Source organism: Taudactylus pleione, unplaced genomic scaffold (genome assembly GCF_031769625.1).
Source record: "Taudactylus pleione unplaced genomic scaffold, aTauple2 ptg000336l, whole genome shotgun sequence".
NCBI classification, from domain to species: domain Eukaryota; kingdom Metazoa; phylum Chordata; class Amphibia; order Anura; family Myobatrachidae; genus Taudactylus; species Taudactylus pleione.
The window spans coordinates 5,811,175-5,827,049 of NW_028284737.1; the positions used below are offsets into that span (position 1 = coordinate 5,811,175).

Below are 15,875 nucleotides of genomic sequence, written 5' to 3' on the forward strand. Positions count from 1 at the left end.
AGGCTTAAGGCAAAACCAGGTTGCCTATGCCTTAAAACTAATTGCCGCTTTAAATATAGAGACTATGGCCCGTATTCAATTAGGGAGCGAAAAGTCCGTGCTGGACTTTTTGCTTCACATCGGAGCTTTTCTGGGGATAAAGTATCCGGCGCGTGCCCGCTTTATCCCCGTATTCAATTTAAAATGAGCAAAAACGGGACCTGGAGAATTTGGATCTACAAAAATAAATAAAATGGGAACTTTCGGGAAAAGTGCCTGGGACCCCCCTAAAGATGTCCAGACATGGGGGATCACTATGGGTACCCCGGTTTTATCTGCAGAAGTCGGGTTTTTAAATAGCTGTGGCAGGTGGTTTTTTCCCGACATTGAAGAAGTGATGCAGAAGAGCACTTAGGTTTTTTTTTTTTTTTAAGTGGTCCCAGTCAAATTTGGGGTACATGAAAATGGGTACTAGCATACCCATATTTTTTTTAAGTGGTCCTGTCAAATTTGGGGTACATGAAAATGGGTACTAGCATTCCCATATTTTTTTAAGTGGTCCCGTCAAATTTGGGGTACATGAAAATGGGTACTAGCATACCCATATTTTTTTTTAAGTGGTCCTGTCAAATTTGGGGTACATGAAAATGGGTACTGGCATATTTTTAAGTCCCTAAAGTCCGAATTTAAAAATTCTGCAAAAATGCATCTGCCGCTAATAGCCTATTCTAGAAAACACCTACCGCAAACTTACAGAATACCCCTGAACCTATTTCCCTATTTTTAAACACTGGGCCTGATTCAGAGCCGGACGCTCTGAATCAGGGCGTTTTTTTTTTGGAGCGGCCTCCTGGCCGCTCGCATAGCTGTGAGTGACCACCCACAGCTATAGCGAGCGGCCAGGTTGATGGTCGCGATGGTCAAGACCATCGCGACCATCGGGCTTGCAACAAGACCCTTGTGGTAGGGTCTCGTGGCCGCAAGCCAGAGAGCTTTCGGCTCTAACACTGACATCACTGGAGATGTCAGTGGGGCCGCCCCCAAACGGCAAGCGTTCCATTGGGAACGCCTCAGTTTGGCCGGCCACCCCCCTGGCCCATCCACCAAATGGGGCGAGCTGTCACTCACCATCGACAGCTCGCCCCCTTTGGTGCGAGACCCGGAGCGACGGAGCACCCATCTCTAGCCTGTTCTCGCGCATGCACACGACGGTGCCGGCTCAGTTCTGCGCATGCACAGTGGGCAAACATCAACCCGGTTGCGAGCGCTCAGCGCTTGTGACCTGGTCTGAATCAGGCCCACTGTTTCCCACTTTTTTTTTTAACCCCAAATTTTTTATTACATTTTTTGGGGTGTCCCTATTTTTTAAAAAAAACTATTTTTGACATTTTATGTTTAAGGGCCATTCCCAGGGGTGCAGGCTATTTTTTTTTTTTTTTTAGCCTGCACCCCTAAACCCCAATTCTGCACTTTTTTCATCATGTAAAACATGGTGAAAAGTTATCCCCATCTTTTTTCAAAGACTTTTTGAACCTGCGAAAAGTCTTTGAAATTGAATACGGGGATAATTGAAATAGGCGAAAATGACGTCATCGGTGATAAATTATTGCTGATTCCGACTTTTCGCAGCCTAAATTGAATACCCCCTAGATTGTTGCAATTGTGCCAGATCCAGTACTCAGAGCCTATTACATTTGGGCCAGAGCATTTTACACTTTCCAGTCATGACGGGGACAATTGCATTAGGAGTCTTTACATACAAACTGGGGATAAGATAGATCGGTTTCTACTTTCTAGTAAGCTATCTTCTTTCCTACCTGCAAGTTTATGGTGAGACTCGCCCTCTAATCACTGAACCTAGCTGCACACAGTGGGCAGTAGCAGTATACCACAATTACACAACAGGTACCTCTATTGCTTCTAGCTATACAAATGCAACATATTACTGCTCATTTAGTTTTTTGTAACACCCGGTGTGCAAAGAAATTTTGTGCCACAACTTTTGACAACAATTGGATTATTCCATTGATTATATATATCTGGACCATGGTGGTGTTTATATAATAGTGGTCGATCTACTATACTCACCCTGTTCTCCACCCCACTCATCTTGATATCGTCTCCCGTATTGTCTATTTTATTATTTGTTTTCATTGGTCAACAGACCTTTCTATCTAAACCACAGGGCCCCGTCCTTAGGCTTTTTAAATTAGATTGTTTTTTGTGTGGCCTGTGTACATATTTGTTTTTGACATTTTTAATGTACATTAAAAGGTTTAGTACAAAGTTTGCAAGACTGTCAGTCACTCTGTGTCTGTTCCTTAAAGTTAAGAGTTCTAATTCAATGATCTGATAAAGTGAGAAGTAAAATTACAATGTGTACCATACTCATTTCACATGACACCAAGAAAATTGAAATACAATGACACATTTTGCAACTCACATGTTCCTTCATTAATATAGCCACTGTAGGTGACATCATTACGGCACAGACAACGGTGACCAGAAAGAAGAATACGGCATACATTATGCGGGTGCTTGTAGACTGCTTGATTTTAGGGCAGCACGTACAGCACAATGCACAGGGTGCAACCCCACAACAGCAGGCAACCTGTAAGAAAACAGAATTATATTAGTATGAGCAGAAAAGAACAAGCTAGGTATAGAAGAGAACTTGGATACTGTGGTATTTATGCTACTTTAATAATGAAAACTTCCCAATGAGAGGTTTGTTAAGGGCGTTTTCCTTAGCAATGGGTGAGCAGCACAGTAATCCAATGTAATCAGTGCGCACTACAACAGTGAGCTTCTCAGACACACTCCTACTCATAGCAACTTCATATGGCATCATGGCAGCCAATAGAACAAATAGGAAGTTCTACTGTGTCATTTTCAACTAACTTACAAAAGACATAAGAATGTGACAAGACAAGTTAAATCGTATTATATATATTTGATCCAACTCTTTAAGTTAATGACTTGTTTAACTTTTACAGAACTTTTTTTAATGCATTGTTTGTCTCAAGATCTTTTGAGCAGTGTTTAGCATTTATTTCACTGTAATATTTAACCTCACCTAGGTAATAAAAAAAATCTTTATTTCACTTTGCACAGGGGTTGGGTCACAACGACACACTGATTCCCAAGCCCCAACCTTTAGAGATGTTCTTGTACAACAGTCTGGTCATATATCATTCATTCCAGAGAGTACAGGAAAAGTACCCGGCTGGGAAAACAACGCAGCGAGGGAAGTCTAAGGGGATGTCTTTATTGCATCTTCAAAAAGAATCAGACAATTCCAGTAACAGGATATCTGCGCACAGATCACTCTAGCCTTATTTGGAACAAGCCTGTACTTAGACTATTTACAGCTTGCAGATTTTGGCACACATGCATTAAGGTGCATTTATGGGGAGGGTTTTGCTAAATGCTACTGGCAGTCTGGAACGTTCTTTTAGGATCTATGAAATAATATTTTAGTTACAATATCAGATTTCGGAATGTCACGTCTAGCCTAGCATTGCTACACGGTTGTGAATTAGTGCAGGAAATGTACCATCTGGTGTGACATCTGTATAGATTTTACCATTGCTCATTATCGATTTAACAGTAATTTTCAGAATTCTAATTCTTTACATACAACGTTCTTTTATTTGATGTGGTACACTCTGTTTCCTGGGCTTTCATGTATGATTGCTATGAGCATTACTTCCTCATAATAAAGAACACAACAGAGAGCAACTGGATATGTGGCGAGCTTGATCTCACAAGAAGTCAGGTAGTAGGGACCTGGTTGTTTTGCAATAGGCCCAATAATCATAAAGCATTGGGGCCTATGCACATTGTGGCTGGCTGCAATCCGTATAACAAACCAGTGAGATCACCGCCTGAGCAGATTATCCCGTGTGTAGGTAACCTGACTTTCATTGAGCATACTCAGAGAGGGAGATGTACTAAGCCTGGGAGAGAGATAAAGTACCAACCAATCAGCTCCTGTCACTATACAGGCTGTGTTTTAAAAATAACAGGAGCTGATTGGTTGGTACTTATTCTCCGTCCACTATATCTCTCTCCACAGCTAAGAACATTTACCCCTAATTGTTTTGGGTCAAACCATGTTGGGATAGTTGATCAAACGCAGCCAAACTTGCTGATAGGATCTGTATGTTGCCGTAGCTGTCCAATCAGTGCTCTCAACACAAGGTGAACATATTTAAATGGAAGGGAGATTTTGCCCATAGCAACCAATCAGATTCTAGCTATTATCTTCTAGAAGGTGCTAGTTAAATGTTAAGTAGAATCTGATTGGTTGCTGTGGGCAACATCTCCACTTCTAAATGCTCTCACTTTAGTAAATTTACCCCTAAACACCCACCAATCTGCTAGTTAGGGGGATGGCGGTTTAATGCTAGAATTTCATTTAATCTGAGCAAAACCAAGCTGGTGTTTTATCCCTTGTGAAGAACGTGTTGCCTGTTGTCGCCTGTGAAGACAATGAAAGCTCATATTTAGGCACAGGCCTATTCCAAATATAAACAGAAAACTAGTAATAAGCTAAACGTGCAGACAGGATCACAGAACCTGTGTTTAGCTGCTGAGAACATTGTATGTTTCGGTTACATGATCTCAAGAATGACTTTACATATGGCCGTATGGAAGCGGTCTGACGAACTGAGAGGGCAAACAAACATCTGTGAAATCAAAATTAAAGATTTCTAGAAGACAACAGGAATATTTGCATGCAAAAAATAAAATGTGCAAAGCCACAATTTCCTTTGTGATTATAACATCCCATATACCACAAGAATACTCTTCCTTTGCTGGTATAGCCCACGGCTGTTCCTCCAGCAGATGTTTCTGGTGTTATATATAATGACTTAGATCAGCAGTGTGTGACTATTAGACATAAACAAGTATCCAATATGACCCGCTTAGGCGACAGTGGCAAGTAGGGAGTTTGACCGAGGCGGTACACCTGTCAAACCGTAACGCAGGTGTCCTTAGGCGAGCTCAGGGAGGACAGAAACCTCCTGTGGAGCAGAAGGGCATCAGTACAGTCCCACGTTTTGCCAGTCTCATTTTCCCCAATACATACTTTTAATTAATCTAAAATCAGTAGTGACCACAGTCCTGAACAATGTTTTCCTATTTGGAAAGGTATTAATGCCGCCCATGGAAAATATATTGCCCACAACTTATCCAAATCAAGATTAGCACAGACAGACACAGAGTTATGCGTCTGTCTGTGCTCGGAACCAAAAATAAAGCAAGCAAGACTATTTGTAGACAGATATATTCATGTCTTTTGAACACCAAAAAAATAACCTAGCTATAAAAAGGCACCCTTGACAAAACAATAAAAAAATTAAAAATAAAAGGGAGACAGCTACACTGATAGGCATGTGTTTAAAAGATCACTTAAGACAAATAGAAATACACTGAAAAGGCTCAATGTATAAATTAGGACAGTTCGCACAGAAAACAAATGTTGACAGGATGTTGAAACATTAAAAATTTGGGGTCAATCCTATTAGCCGCTATGAGCTTGCCGGTATGAGTCATCGCAGCAGTGGCCGCACTTTAAGGAAGCCCGGATTCGCCAAATTTTGCTCGCAGCCCCATAGGGCAGCGTGCAAAGTTTAGCGAATTCAGGGTCGAGTCGGGCTGCAAAGGGCGCGATGTGCCGGTTCACTGCCGGCGTTGTAACACCATTGCAACGGCACATCGCTCCCTTTGCGCGGGATAGGACTGACCCCAATCTGTTTATGTGGAAATGGTTTAGATACCAAGGGACAAATGTAATAGGGTGAGAGTTTAGAAAATGTGAGAGTTTATCAGTAAAACTCTCACACTAATACATAGATCGAGTTGTATTTTCAATACAGGAAACACCTGGATGAGAGTTTAAATCTTGAGAGTTTCCGGAGTCTGAAAAACATGGAAGTTTGTGTGTTCTGTGACTTTATTACATTGACTGAGTTTAAAAATGTGACGGTTTTCTCTCACATTTTCTAAACTCTCACCCTATTACATTTGGCCCCAAAGAATGATAAAACTTGTGCGTATGATAATGGTGCTCCAGCCAATCAGCTCCTAGCTGACATCTGTTTGAACTGTTAAAACTCGTTGATGAATAAGGGCCCAAATGTTCATGGAAGGCAAATTATAGTAGTTTGGATTGTTAGTTATCATGCCCTGCTCTAATGTTTCTTTTCCCTGTTTCTCATCTTCCTCCAACAGTCTCCCATCTTTAATTTCTGTCCCTCTTACCCTCCCCCCCTCCGTGTCCATATATTTATCAATGAGTTTTTGCGTATGATAAATGGTGCTCCAGTCAATCAGCTTCCAACTGTCATTTTTCAAATAGATGACAGTTGGGAGCTGATTGGCTGGAGCACCAATATCATACGCAACAAGTTTTATCACTTGATAAAACTCGTTGTAAATAAGGCCCCATGTCTCTCACCTCAGCCCACTTTTCCTCCACCCGTCTCCCATCCCTATAACCTACCTCCCCTTGTTTAATCTCTGTTCCCCTCACCCCCCATCTCGCTGTATCTCGGGTCCACTTCATCCCCACCCGTCTCATCTCTATGCCCCTACTTCTTCTTTCATCTCTGTTCTCGACCTTCACCAGGCTCTCATTTCTGTCCCCCTCACTCCCCCTATCCACCCCTCTCTCATCTCTGTTCCCCTCACATACATGATACACCCCTCATGGGTTGTTGTTGATTGCGAACGCGCACCCACAGCATCACAGTTGCAAAGAACACCGCCCACCTGCTGTGACGGCGACTGTTGTCTGCCAGACAGTTGTGGCGGGCTTGAGAGTTATTATTTTTTATGCCAACTGGGGTGTTCTTGGACGAGCGCCTCCAGTAGGCATAATTGCGGACCCATTTGGTGTTTTCTCCCTGCAGTGTTTCCACTTTCAAATTATCAGATTTTCTGGTATCTACCTATTTTTTTCCTGGTCAAATTCTCTGTCAAATTTTATACTTAAAATGATGTGGTAATTATATAACAGGAGAGCTAACAAAACTAACTGCAGGCAGGGAAAGTTTAAAACTGAAAAGGAAATTCGATCCAACCTGGAAAAAAAAAACAACCAAAAGTGGAAACACTATACCTGAACACTGCAGAGTTCCCTGCAAACAGGCTGCTGCCAACCAAGAAACCAGGGCAACAAAAACAAAAGTGGAAACTCTGCTGCAAACCAGGAAAAGAACAAAATTGGAAACACTGGCTCCCTGTGTCGAAGTGTCTTCACTAGCTGTGTCTGCCAATCAGAGGGCAGGATTTCTCTGAAAGGCGCCTTCCTTCCCCTACCCATTGGCTGTGTTGCTGTGAGGGAAGGGAGGGTCGGGGCTCTAGACACACACACGGCAGCATTATTATATAGATTTGCCAACAGATCATGAGTACTTCTGATTAAAAAAAAAAACTTTTAACATATCAGCTATATATCTAGGGGACAAAGGGTTAACATTTCGCAGTGCCCAGCCATAGTACTGCACCAGTGTGAATCATAACTAGCTGAGGCAGCCTGCCAAAGTTAATTGTAGTGAGTAGGGATGCGAGGGTGTGAGGGCTTGCTTGATGGGTTACAGCTTATTGTAGAAGGCAGCATAAAAGTTAACAATACTCAGCAAATCATCTCACTATCAGTTAGTGGAGGGGATATAAATTAAAAAAGCTAAGCAATTCTCTTAGATATACGCCAAAAATTCACTTTAAGAACTCTGATTTAGTTGAGGGGCAGCAATCTAGTTCCATCAAGCAGCTCTCGCTCACTAATACCTTCTTTGTGCTTTTTGCGCATGAATAAATGCATGAAAACCACGACCGCATCGCATGCATACCGGCGTTTATTAGTGCCGTATGCATGAATATTTAAGTAAAGGGCAGCTCTCCCGATAAGAGCTGTCCTTTACAGTGTGGGGATTTCCGGGTTGGCCAGCGAATGCGTGATCCGCGGGGGTCCCTGGGAAGGACTCTATAGGATCCCTCTTGGGAAAGTATCCAGAAAAGAAGCCCATAGGCTTCTATTAGACAACACCATCTATCGGGTCCAAGCTCTAGAAAATCAGGTCAAACCCCAAAAATTGCATTTTCGGGGGGTTTCACTGCATTTTTAGCGTTGATGCATCCCACCCATAGTGACTGGTGCCATAGTTCTATGAGGTGAAACCAGCATCATGAAACACGCATACATCACAGCAATGCGCGCACCCAATAAATGCGAGAATCACTTAGAAACTGCTATTTGGGGCGAGGTAGTGCAACTTTTCTACAGTAAGTCACCTGGATGAAGTGCATGAAAAAGGGGGAGAAACATCTTGGACTTTAAAGTAGTGACTGAGATAGCAGGACCATATAGAAAGCGGTTAGTAGCCACAGGGAACATACTGGAGGTTCTTAACCACTTAACTTGATTTTTTTCCCCACAAAACAGCTCAGAATTTTACAGTTTTTTTAAATTATTTAATAAAGTTTAAAAAGTATTTTTCATAATATATTAAAATATTTTATTTAAAAATATATATCCAGGGAGTGTTTTGCACACCCTTGTCCTCCTCGTGTCCATAGGCCCCCATTATAAAATAAACTTCCCACCCCTCCCATTGGTAATAGACCCAGCAGTGGTCATAAATCCTAAATTACCATACACTCCCACACCCCCTTAGTATAAAAATCTGTTTTATAAACCAACCCAGCTCCTTCTAGCCTGTGACAAGTGTAATTTAAAAAAATATATATTTTACCCCCCATCCAGCATCATATTGATTTATATTATGCCTACCACTACCCCTCCCCCATATGCAGAGCACAGCGGAGCGTGTGTCAGGGAATGTCTGAGTGGGATCGCATACCCGTTCTGTTCATGCGCAGAACGGGTCACTAGCATACACTGCTGAATCAGGCCCTGTGTCCCGACATTTTTACCTTAAAATAAAGATTTCCCTCCCTTTCACTTTCTTAGGGGGTGCGCATAACATAAAATAAAAAAAACATAAAACAAATGTTTGCGGTGAAAATGCAATTCCAGTATGGAACTGAATTGCGAATTAGCCGAGAAAAATGCTCGCAGGTCCAAAGTTGCTCTCAATTGAATTGACCCCTAGATGTTAACTGCTGAAAAATGTTAGGAGTCATCACAACCTGTACAATAGATGATACTAGCAGGTCATCCGGGATATGCAAAACAATAATGGAATCTGTATTATGGTGCATACACATGCTCAGATCAGACAACGATAAAGATATTGTTGTCTGATAGCCCTGCATGTGCTGGATGATCGTTATCGAACATCCAGCACAGCACCAACCCCCAAACGTCTAAACGATCCGCAATCAACGATCGCGGGTCCCTATAGTAGCCTGGTCGATATCGACCAGGTTTGACTGCATTCACAGGCGATGGTCGTTATAGTTATCGACCATCCGTGCCCGCACATTGTCCGTCATTTGGGGGTTGGAAGGGGCTACAAAATGGACGGTAGAAATTATATCATTATCGTTTATATCGACCAGCTAAATTTGACCGTGTGTATGCATCATTAGTCCCTAAGACAAAGGTTATAGAGTACAGTAGATTTATGAAAATGGCCATTATGACAATAATATTTAAAGAAAAACAGACTTCCAGTAAATGATAGAAATGCATTGTTCCTGCTCATCCCATTAGAAGCTTATGATGGTAAATTATTATTTTTCCATGTGCCATTAGCAGAGATGTCTCACTGTCTCTGGTATCATATAAAACCACAGAAAGAGCTAAAGGTCGGTGTTATACTGTATTACCTGCTCTTTATTTTAATTACACAGGCGCAGCTTTTCTCAATGCACGTCTTTTGCACTTAAGGCTCCCTGTGCCAAGCAGACCTGGACGAGGGTCAGAGTGGCACGACCAAAGTTAACTAAGACCATACTGCGTTCAAAGATGGCGTCCTAACAGCTTTTAGGGGGGATGACTAGTGGGTACTCAAACCTTGGTGCGAGTAGAGAGCAAATGACGGCTGTACCTAGTTCTCCAACGGGATGGGTATGGAATGCCGGCGCTCAGGATTGACCGGTCAGAATACCGATGCCGGCATCCCGACCAGGTTACAATGCCGACCCCTCTAGATAAGTAACCCTAACCTAACCCTACCCTAACCCTTCCTCCTCAGTGACTAACCATAACTTCCCCCCCTAGTGCCTAACCCCTGGTCTGGATGCCAGCGCCGGTATTCTGATCATATCCCCTCCTAACGGGTCTAAGACACATCCCATTATGCACATATAGTATAACCGCAGTAACTGCAATCTAATAGCAGGATTACTGTGTACTCAACTCTTATTTTATATTAAAAAAAATGAAGACTGCCAACAGGTTTATGCAAGTGGACTAAAATTTTATATTTGCCTCCTGCCCGATTTGCTTTTAACACGCTCAATACAACTTCTCATCCAAACTTTCCGGCCACTTACTGAAATCTTTATGAATTGAATACGGTGTATTTTGTACTCACAATGGGCAGAAATCAATTCAATGTGAAGATGAATAGCCGCGGGAGGGAGCTCTGTGTGCCTGGTCGGGAATTGGTTGTCAGAGAATGCCAGTTCTCGCGACTTAACCTGGGTGTTTAGGAGCGAGAACCGGCATTGTCCGATTAAAGTGTCGGCCGCGCGACTGATAGCACCGCGCTAGGCCAGCAAACATCTGCGCGCTCTGCACTATTGCCAGATTTCTCTTCGCATCCCCAGGGAGGTGCGAGAAGAAATCCTTTAGCCCACCCAAACAGCACGGTGTATTGAATAGCTGCGGGAACTCCTTCCCGGGGCTATTCATCTTCGCATTGAATTGAATTCGGCCCACTGAAGCCTCACCTCCTGTCCTATTCCTGCTGCATCTGCTCCTGTTACCTGCAGGCAGAGGGAGGCGTATTTGCTACCAAAGTGTGTCGCATCTCATGTTTGCATAGGAAGTAAAGTTTATGGTGCACTCTACGTTTGCAAATTGGGTCCAACTCTGAATAAGGTCCTTAGTGTAAGTGATCTAGTTTTCTTCTATACAGGGAACTGCACACCATAACTCTCTGTATTTGTGGATTTAACATTAAAAGAACATTTTTGTAGTGATGTCAGATTTATCTGAATTTAAGATCTCTGCAACTGGAAACAAAAATAATCTAAGTTTATGTACATACAAGTATCTGGGCTCTGCTCCATGCATCCAGCTGTGAACAGAACAAAAATGAATGTGAAATAGGGACCGCTGATCTCTATGCTGAAGGCACAATCTATCGGTATATCCATGGCCTGCTCCGAAAGTGCTCAAAGGATCAATTATTAACTTTTTAAACGGTTTGACATGTTTAGGGAGAAGTGAATGGGGCTCAGACTCTGGTGCCACACTCGTTACACAGAATCTCTCCTTAGCTCTATACACTCATACTGTTGTTATTCTTCCATCTGCCCATACATAAGACTGATCACCTTGGGGCACACGCTTCTATGACTATACCCACTCAGCTTGCTTTGACCATGTTTAGCTTCCAGTAACTTGATCCAATTTTTTTTTTCCTTAGAGCTCCCAGGGTGTTATCCAATGCATCTACTTGGGGGTAAATGTATGCAAAACGTGGAAAACCAAGGGGGTATTTAAATAGTTTTTTTGCGCATACAAAAATAATGGGTGCCCGACTGAGCTATTCAAGTGCTGTTCAGACAGGCGTCCATTACTTATCGCACTTGTCATAAAGCGGCTAAACCAGTCTTAACTATTGGGCGTCCTGCTGAAATGGCAGTTTGGGCGCCCAAACGGCCAACTTTTCGTACATTTCTGCTCGCTACCTCAGGAGAGTGCCAGCAGAAATAATGCACACCCGCCTGATTGGAGCAACAGTTAAATAGCTCTGTTAGGCTCCCAAAAAAAAACCAATTGACTATCGCCTCAAGCTTTCCAAAAAGGCAATCACAAAAAATAAAACACGCCAATGGGCCCAGCAATACTAGAAACAATAGCCATTAATGTCAGACTTGTTTCCATGCATTATATAGGCATTAAAAAAATTAGTGGACGAGAATGAAAAGATTTAGAATATACAGATATTTAGTTAAAAATGCCTACACAATCTGGTTTTCTTACAATTCTAGTTTTCTTTTAGAGGACAATATTTCCATTATATTAGTAGGTGATGGGAGACTATGCTCTATGACAAAAACGTTACCCATTGTGGAGTACACACACTTGACTTGTACTTGATGCAAATTTCTCTCAGGCAACACAGAGAAAATAGACAGAAAAAGCATTGTTCTGAGAAGTAATAAATGACGCTATGTTGCAAACATGCATAATATATACAGTCACACACTTATCTTCCTGATAGCATGTACAGATTGTTTAACATCTACTAAATTTATCATATTGAATATTCAGCATTTACAGTAATTTGATAATAATCTGTGTACTTGTACTAAGGCAAAAATAACAACCGCCCCCCCGCCACATACATACATACATATATTTATTATTATATATACATGCACACACACGCATATGTATTCATACATAGGGTCCTCGTGTTTCCTCCAACAAAAAAAATTAACCCTAGTGTGTATGTAGCAGTCTAACAGGGCTTTATGCCGCCCTGTGCCAGCCCCACTCCCTAAACATGTAACATCATGATGTTGCGCATAGGGGGCAGGACTGTCAGCTTCATCGCTGGCTCTGGTTAGTAGAGCATTGCCTGCAGCTTCATAGGGCAGCTCTGCAGTAGCCCTAGTGGCTACAGGGTTCCAGGCACCCTCCAAGATAAATGCAAGTGCCGTGGCAGCAACACCATTCACACACCCCTAGTTATGGCCCTGTGTATGTGTGTGTGTCCTTGTGGTAGGGAACATAAAGTGTAAGCTCCACTGGGGAAGGAACTGATGTGAATGGCTAAATATTCCAGTAAACCAAAGTGGATTAGCAGCCTTGGTTGCCAGACCTGTGAGAGGCTGATAAAGGCTTTGCCAGTCTCTCACTGTCTGGACAACATGTCAATAGTCTGTTGAGAGACACTGTGATTACTGAATGTAAATTCTGTGCTAAAGACTTCTATTTTGTAAGAGGGACATTAGGTCCCTCAACTCAGAGAAGGAATCATTTTGTTTATTTAGAGCCAGACAGGCCAGGATTTACTTTTATGTTTTGCCTATTTTTGTGCTGCTATTAAAACTAGCTGCGGTAGCTCTGGACTGGTGTACTACCATTAATACTTTCTATATATTTATTAAGACTAACTTGATGGAATCTCAGAAAGGTAAAAAAGAAAACAGATTTCAGACATCTAAGTTACTGTGACATTAGTGTTTCTGGTCTAGTATAGGAACCCATATAATACATTGCTGAGAAGCAAATCTATTAAGGCGCACATCCACATGCCGATATTACTGAGCGATTGCACGATTACGACATAATCGTGCAATCGCTCAGTAATCGTGCACAAAATGACCAGCGATGCGCGCTCCTGCTGGTCGTTTCCAACATCAATCATCAGGTGAACATGCCGATCACTCTATCGATCACGTCAGATTGGGCATGTTCACAGATGATGGAGGGTGCCTACACTGAACGATCAATCGTTCAGTGTAGGCACAGCACAGACTGCCGGTATCTGCTAGTGGATATTTAATTTAATGTTGAATGCAACCTGTGCTCTCCCTCCCCCCCCTGTTGTTGATTGCAGCCTCTGCCTCTCTCCCCCCCTATTGTTGAATAGTCTGTGCCTCTCCAGCCCGAACCCCCACCCACCCCCCCACCACGGTGTTGATTGCTGCCATTTCCCACTTACCTTTTTACAATAAGAAGAATCGGGAGGCGGCTTCTTCATCCACAATCCGCGGCTCCTCCGTAGTCCACCTTCAGAGGCGCGCCGTGACGTCACGTGCGCTGACTCCAGCAGTCTGACTACAGTACCCATAAGCTGGTGGAGGAGCGGCCCGAGCGGGCCGGGTAGCCTCCTCCAGCTCTTTCATTTACCGTAGTACCATATGGTACTACATGCGGGGGGCGGAGCTGGCTAGTGTAGTGCAGGGACCCGTAAAAATTTGATTTTAATAGGTCTTACTTTCGGGGTAGGGCTTATTTTGGGCCATCCATCAAAACTAAGGATAGGTCTTATTTTCGTTGTAGGTCTAATTATCGGGGAAACACGGTAGATGCTGACTGGTAAGGCAACCTTGACTGCTTATTGTTACGATTGTATCTATTAAGCAGCACACTACACTTAAGCCACGTATCCACCTGCCAATTAAACAGAGCGATTGAACGATTATGACCTCATAATCGTTCAATCGCTCATTAATCGTGCATGAAAATGTCGAAAACAACTAGCGATGCGTGCTCCTGTGGTCATTTCTGTCATCAATCATCGCCCGAACATGCCGGTCAATCTGCCGATAACGACAGACTGGGCATGTTCGGGGATGAGGGAGGGTGCCTGCACTGAACAACATCATTCAGTGTGGGCACCTACAGGATGAGGAACGACATCGTAATCATTCCTCAGTTGGCAAGTGGATACGCACCTTTACATTGTATTATACTTCAAAATGTAGTTTGCCAAAAATGGACCCCTTAAGAGGTTAACAATTTGAAACAGTCTGTAGAATAGTGATTCAGTAACAACTGGACAGTGTCCTATCTGTGTTTCAGGGTTGAATACAAAACATAACCAGGGCTAAGTGTCATTTAGATGCTGCTTGTATCTTCTGGGTCTAATCTTAAAACAAAATCAATGAGAATTAGTAAATAATTGTGTAACTGGCTGTAGCTGCACAGGAAAAACTATAAAAGTACAGTGGAAGTTACTGTCCATGCCTATGTAATAGCCTCTGCTAGACCTATATAAAACGGTGTGCTTGTCTAAGGACATATTTCTCTCATGTGAACAGTGTCCATAAATAAAAGGTTTTGTACTTTACTAGACTTTTGGAAATGTGTGCCTTATCATTGCCATGAATGAGTTCAAAGAAATTCCCATGTCGACTTTGGCACTCAAAGGGTGCATATTAGATTGGTATAAGAGCGTATAGGAAAGATTGCTGGACTGCACACCCTGAATATATATAATGGGAGGTGCTACCTGTTGAGACTTATTGCAGGCACAGAAACAAACAAATCACAGGTGCACAACTCAAAATTACTGATTATAAATACATTATGCAATAAAATTTAGCAATCAGTAGAGGTTTTTAGCATAACCATGGCCAAGGTTATGGGCCTACCCACCATATCCAGGTAACCTCTGTAGGGTAAGTCCCCAACATACTAGGGTTCAAATCCAGAGCGCAGAACACCCCTAAAACGGCGCAGCCGAGCCACCCTAGGGCATCGCTATAATGAGAAAAGTGAAATGTCAAGTAAGAAAGATAAGAGCAGCTATGGGTGCATAGAAAAAAGTGAAAATACAAATATAATAAAAACAAACAGTAACGTGTTAAAATTTTGCAGAAAAGAAAGAATGTGCTATAATGCGATGCCATGAGGCAGACCAACCTAAGCAATCCAGGGGACCCACGCCCCAAAAATCAACGTAAAGTTGCACTACAGTATATAACTTGTAGGACTTACATAAAATTGTGCCTATTACTAGTGTGCATATACATTACCAGACTCCATGCTTTTAAACCAATAAGGGAGGGTTGCTAGTCCAGACTGAAGGAGTCTCCTTTCCTTCAGGTGTGCAATAATGCACATTAAATGGAGTATATAGGAAAGATTCCTGGACTGCACACCCTGAATATATATTAGTTTAAAAGCATGGATGCTAAAAACCTATATTGATTGCAAAATGTTATTGCATAATGTATTTATATATAATCAGTAATTTGGAGTTGTGCACCTGTGATCTGTCTGTTTCTGT

General features: G+C 42.4%; 1 protein-coding gene across 1 annotated transcript in view; it reads right to left on the bottom strand.

Annotated features, from left to right (window-relative positions):
* Positions 1-15,875, bottom strand: part of SERINC5 (serine incorporator 5) — a 58,563-nt gene that overhangs the window by 28,143 nt on the left and 14,545 nt on the right. Inside the window, exon 2 of the mRNA XM_088443929.1 lies at positions 2,423-2,590. Coding sequence (XP_088300055.1) covers positions 2,423-2,590 — 168 coding nt within the window. The remainder of the gene's footprint in view (positions 1-2,422; positions 2,591-15,875) is intronic.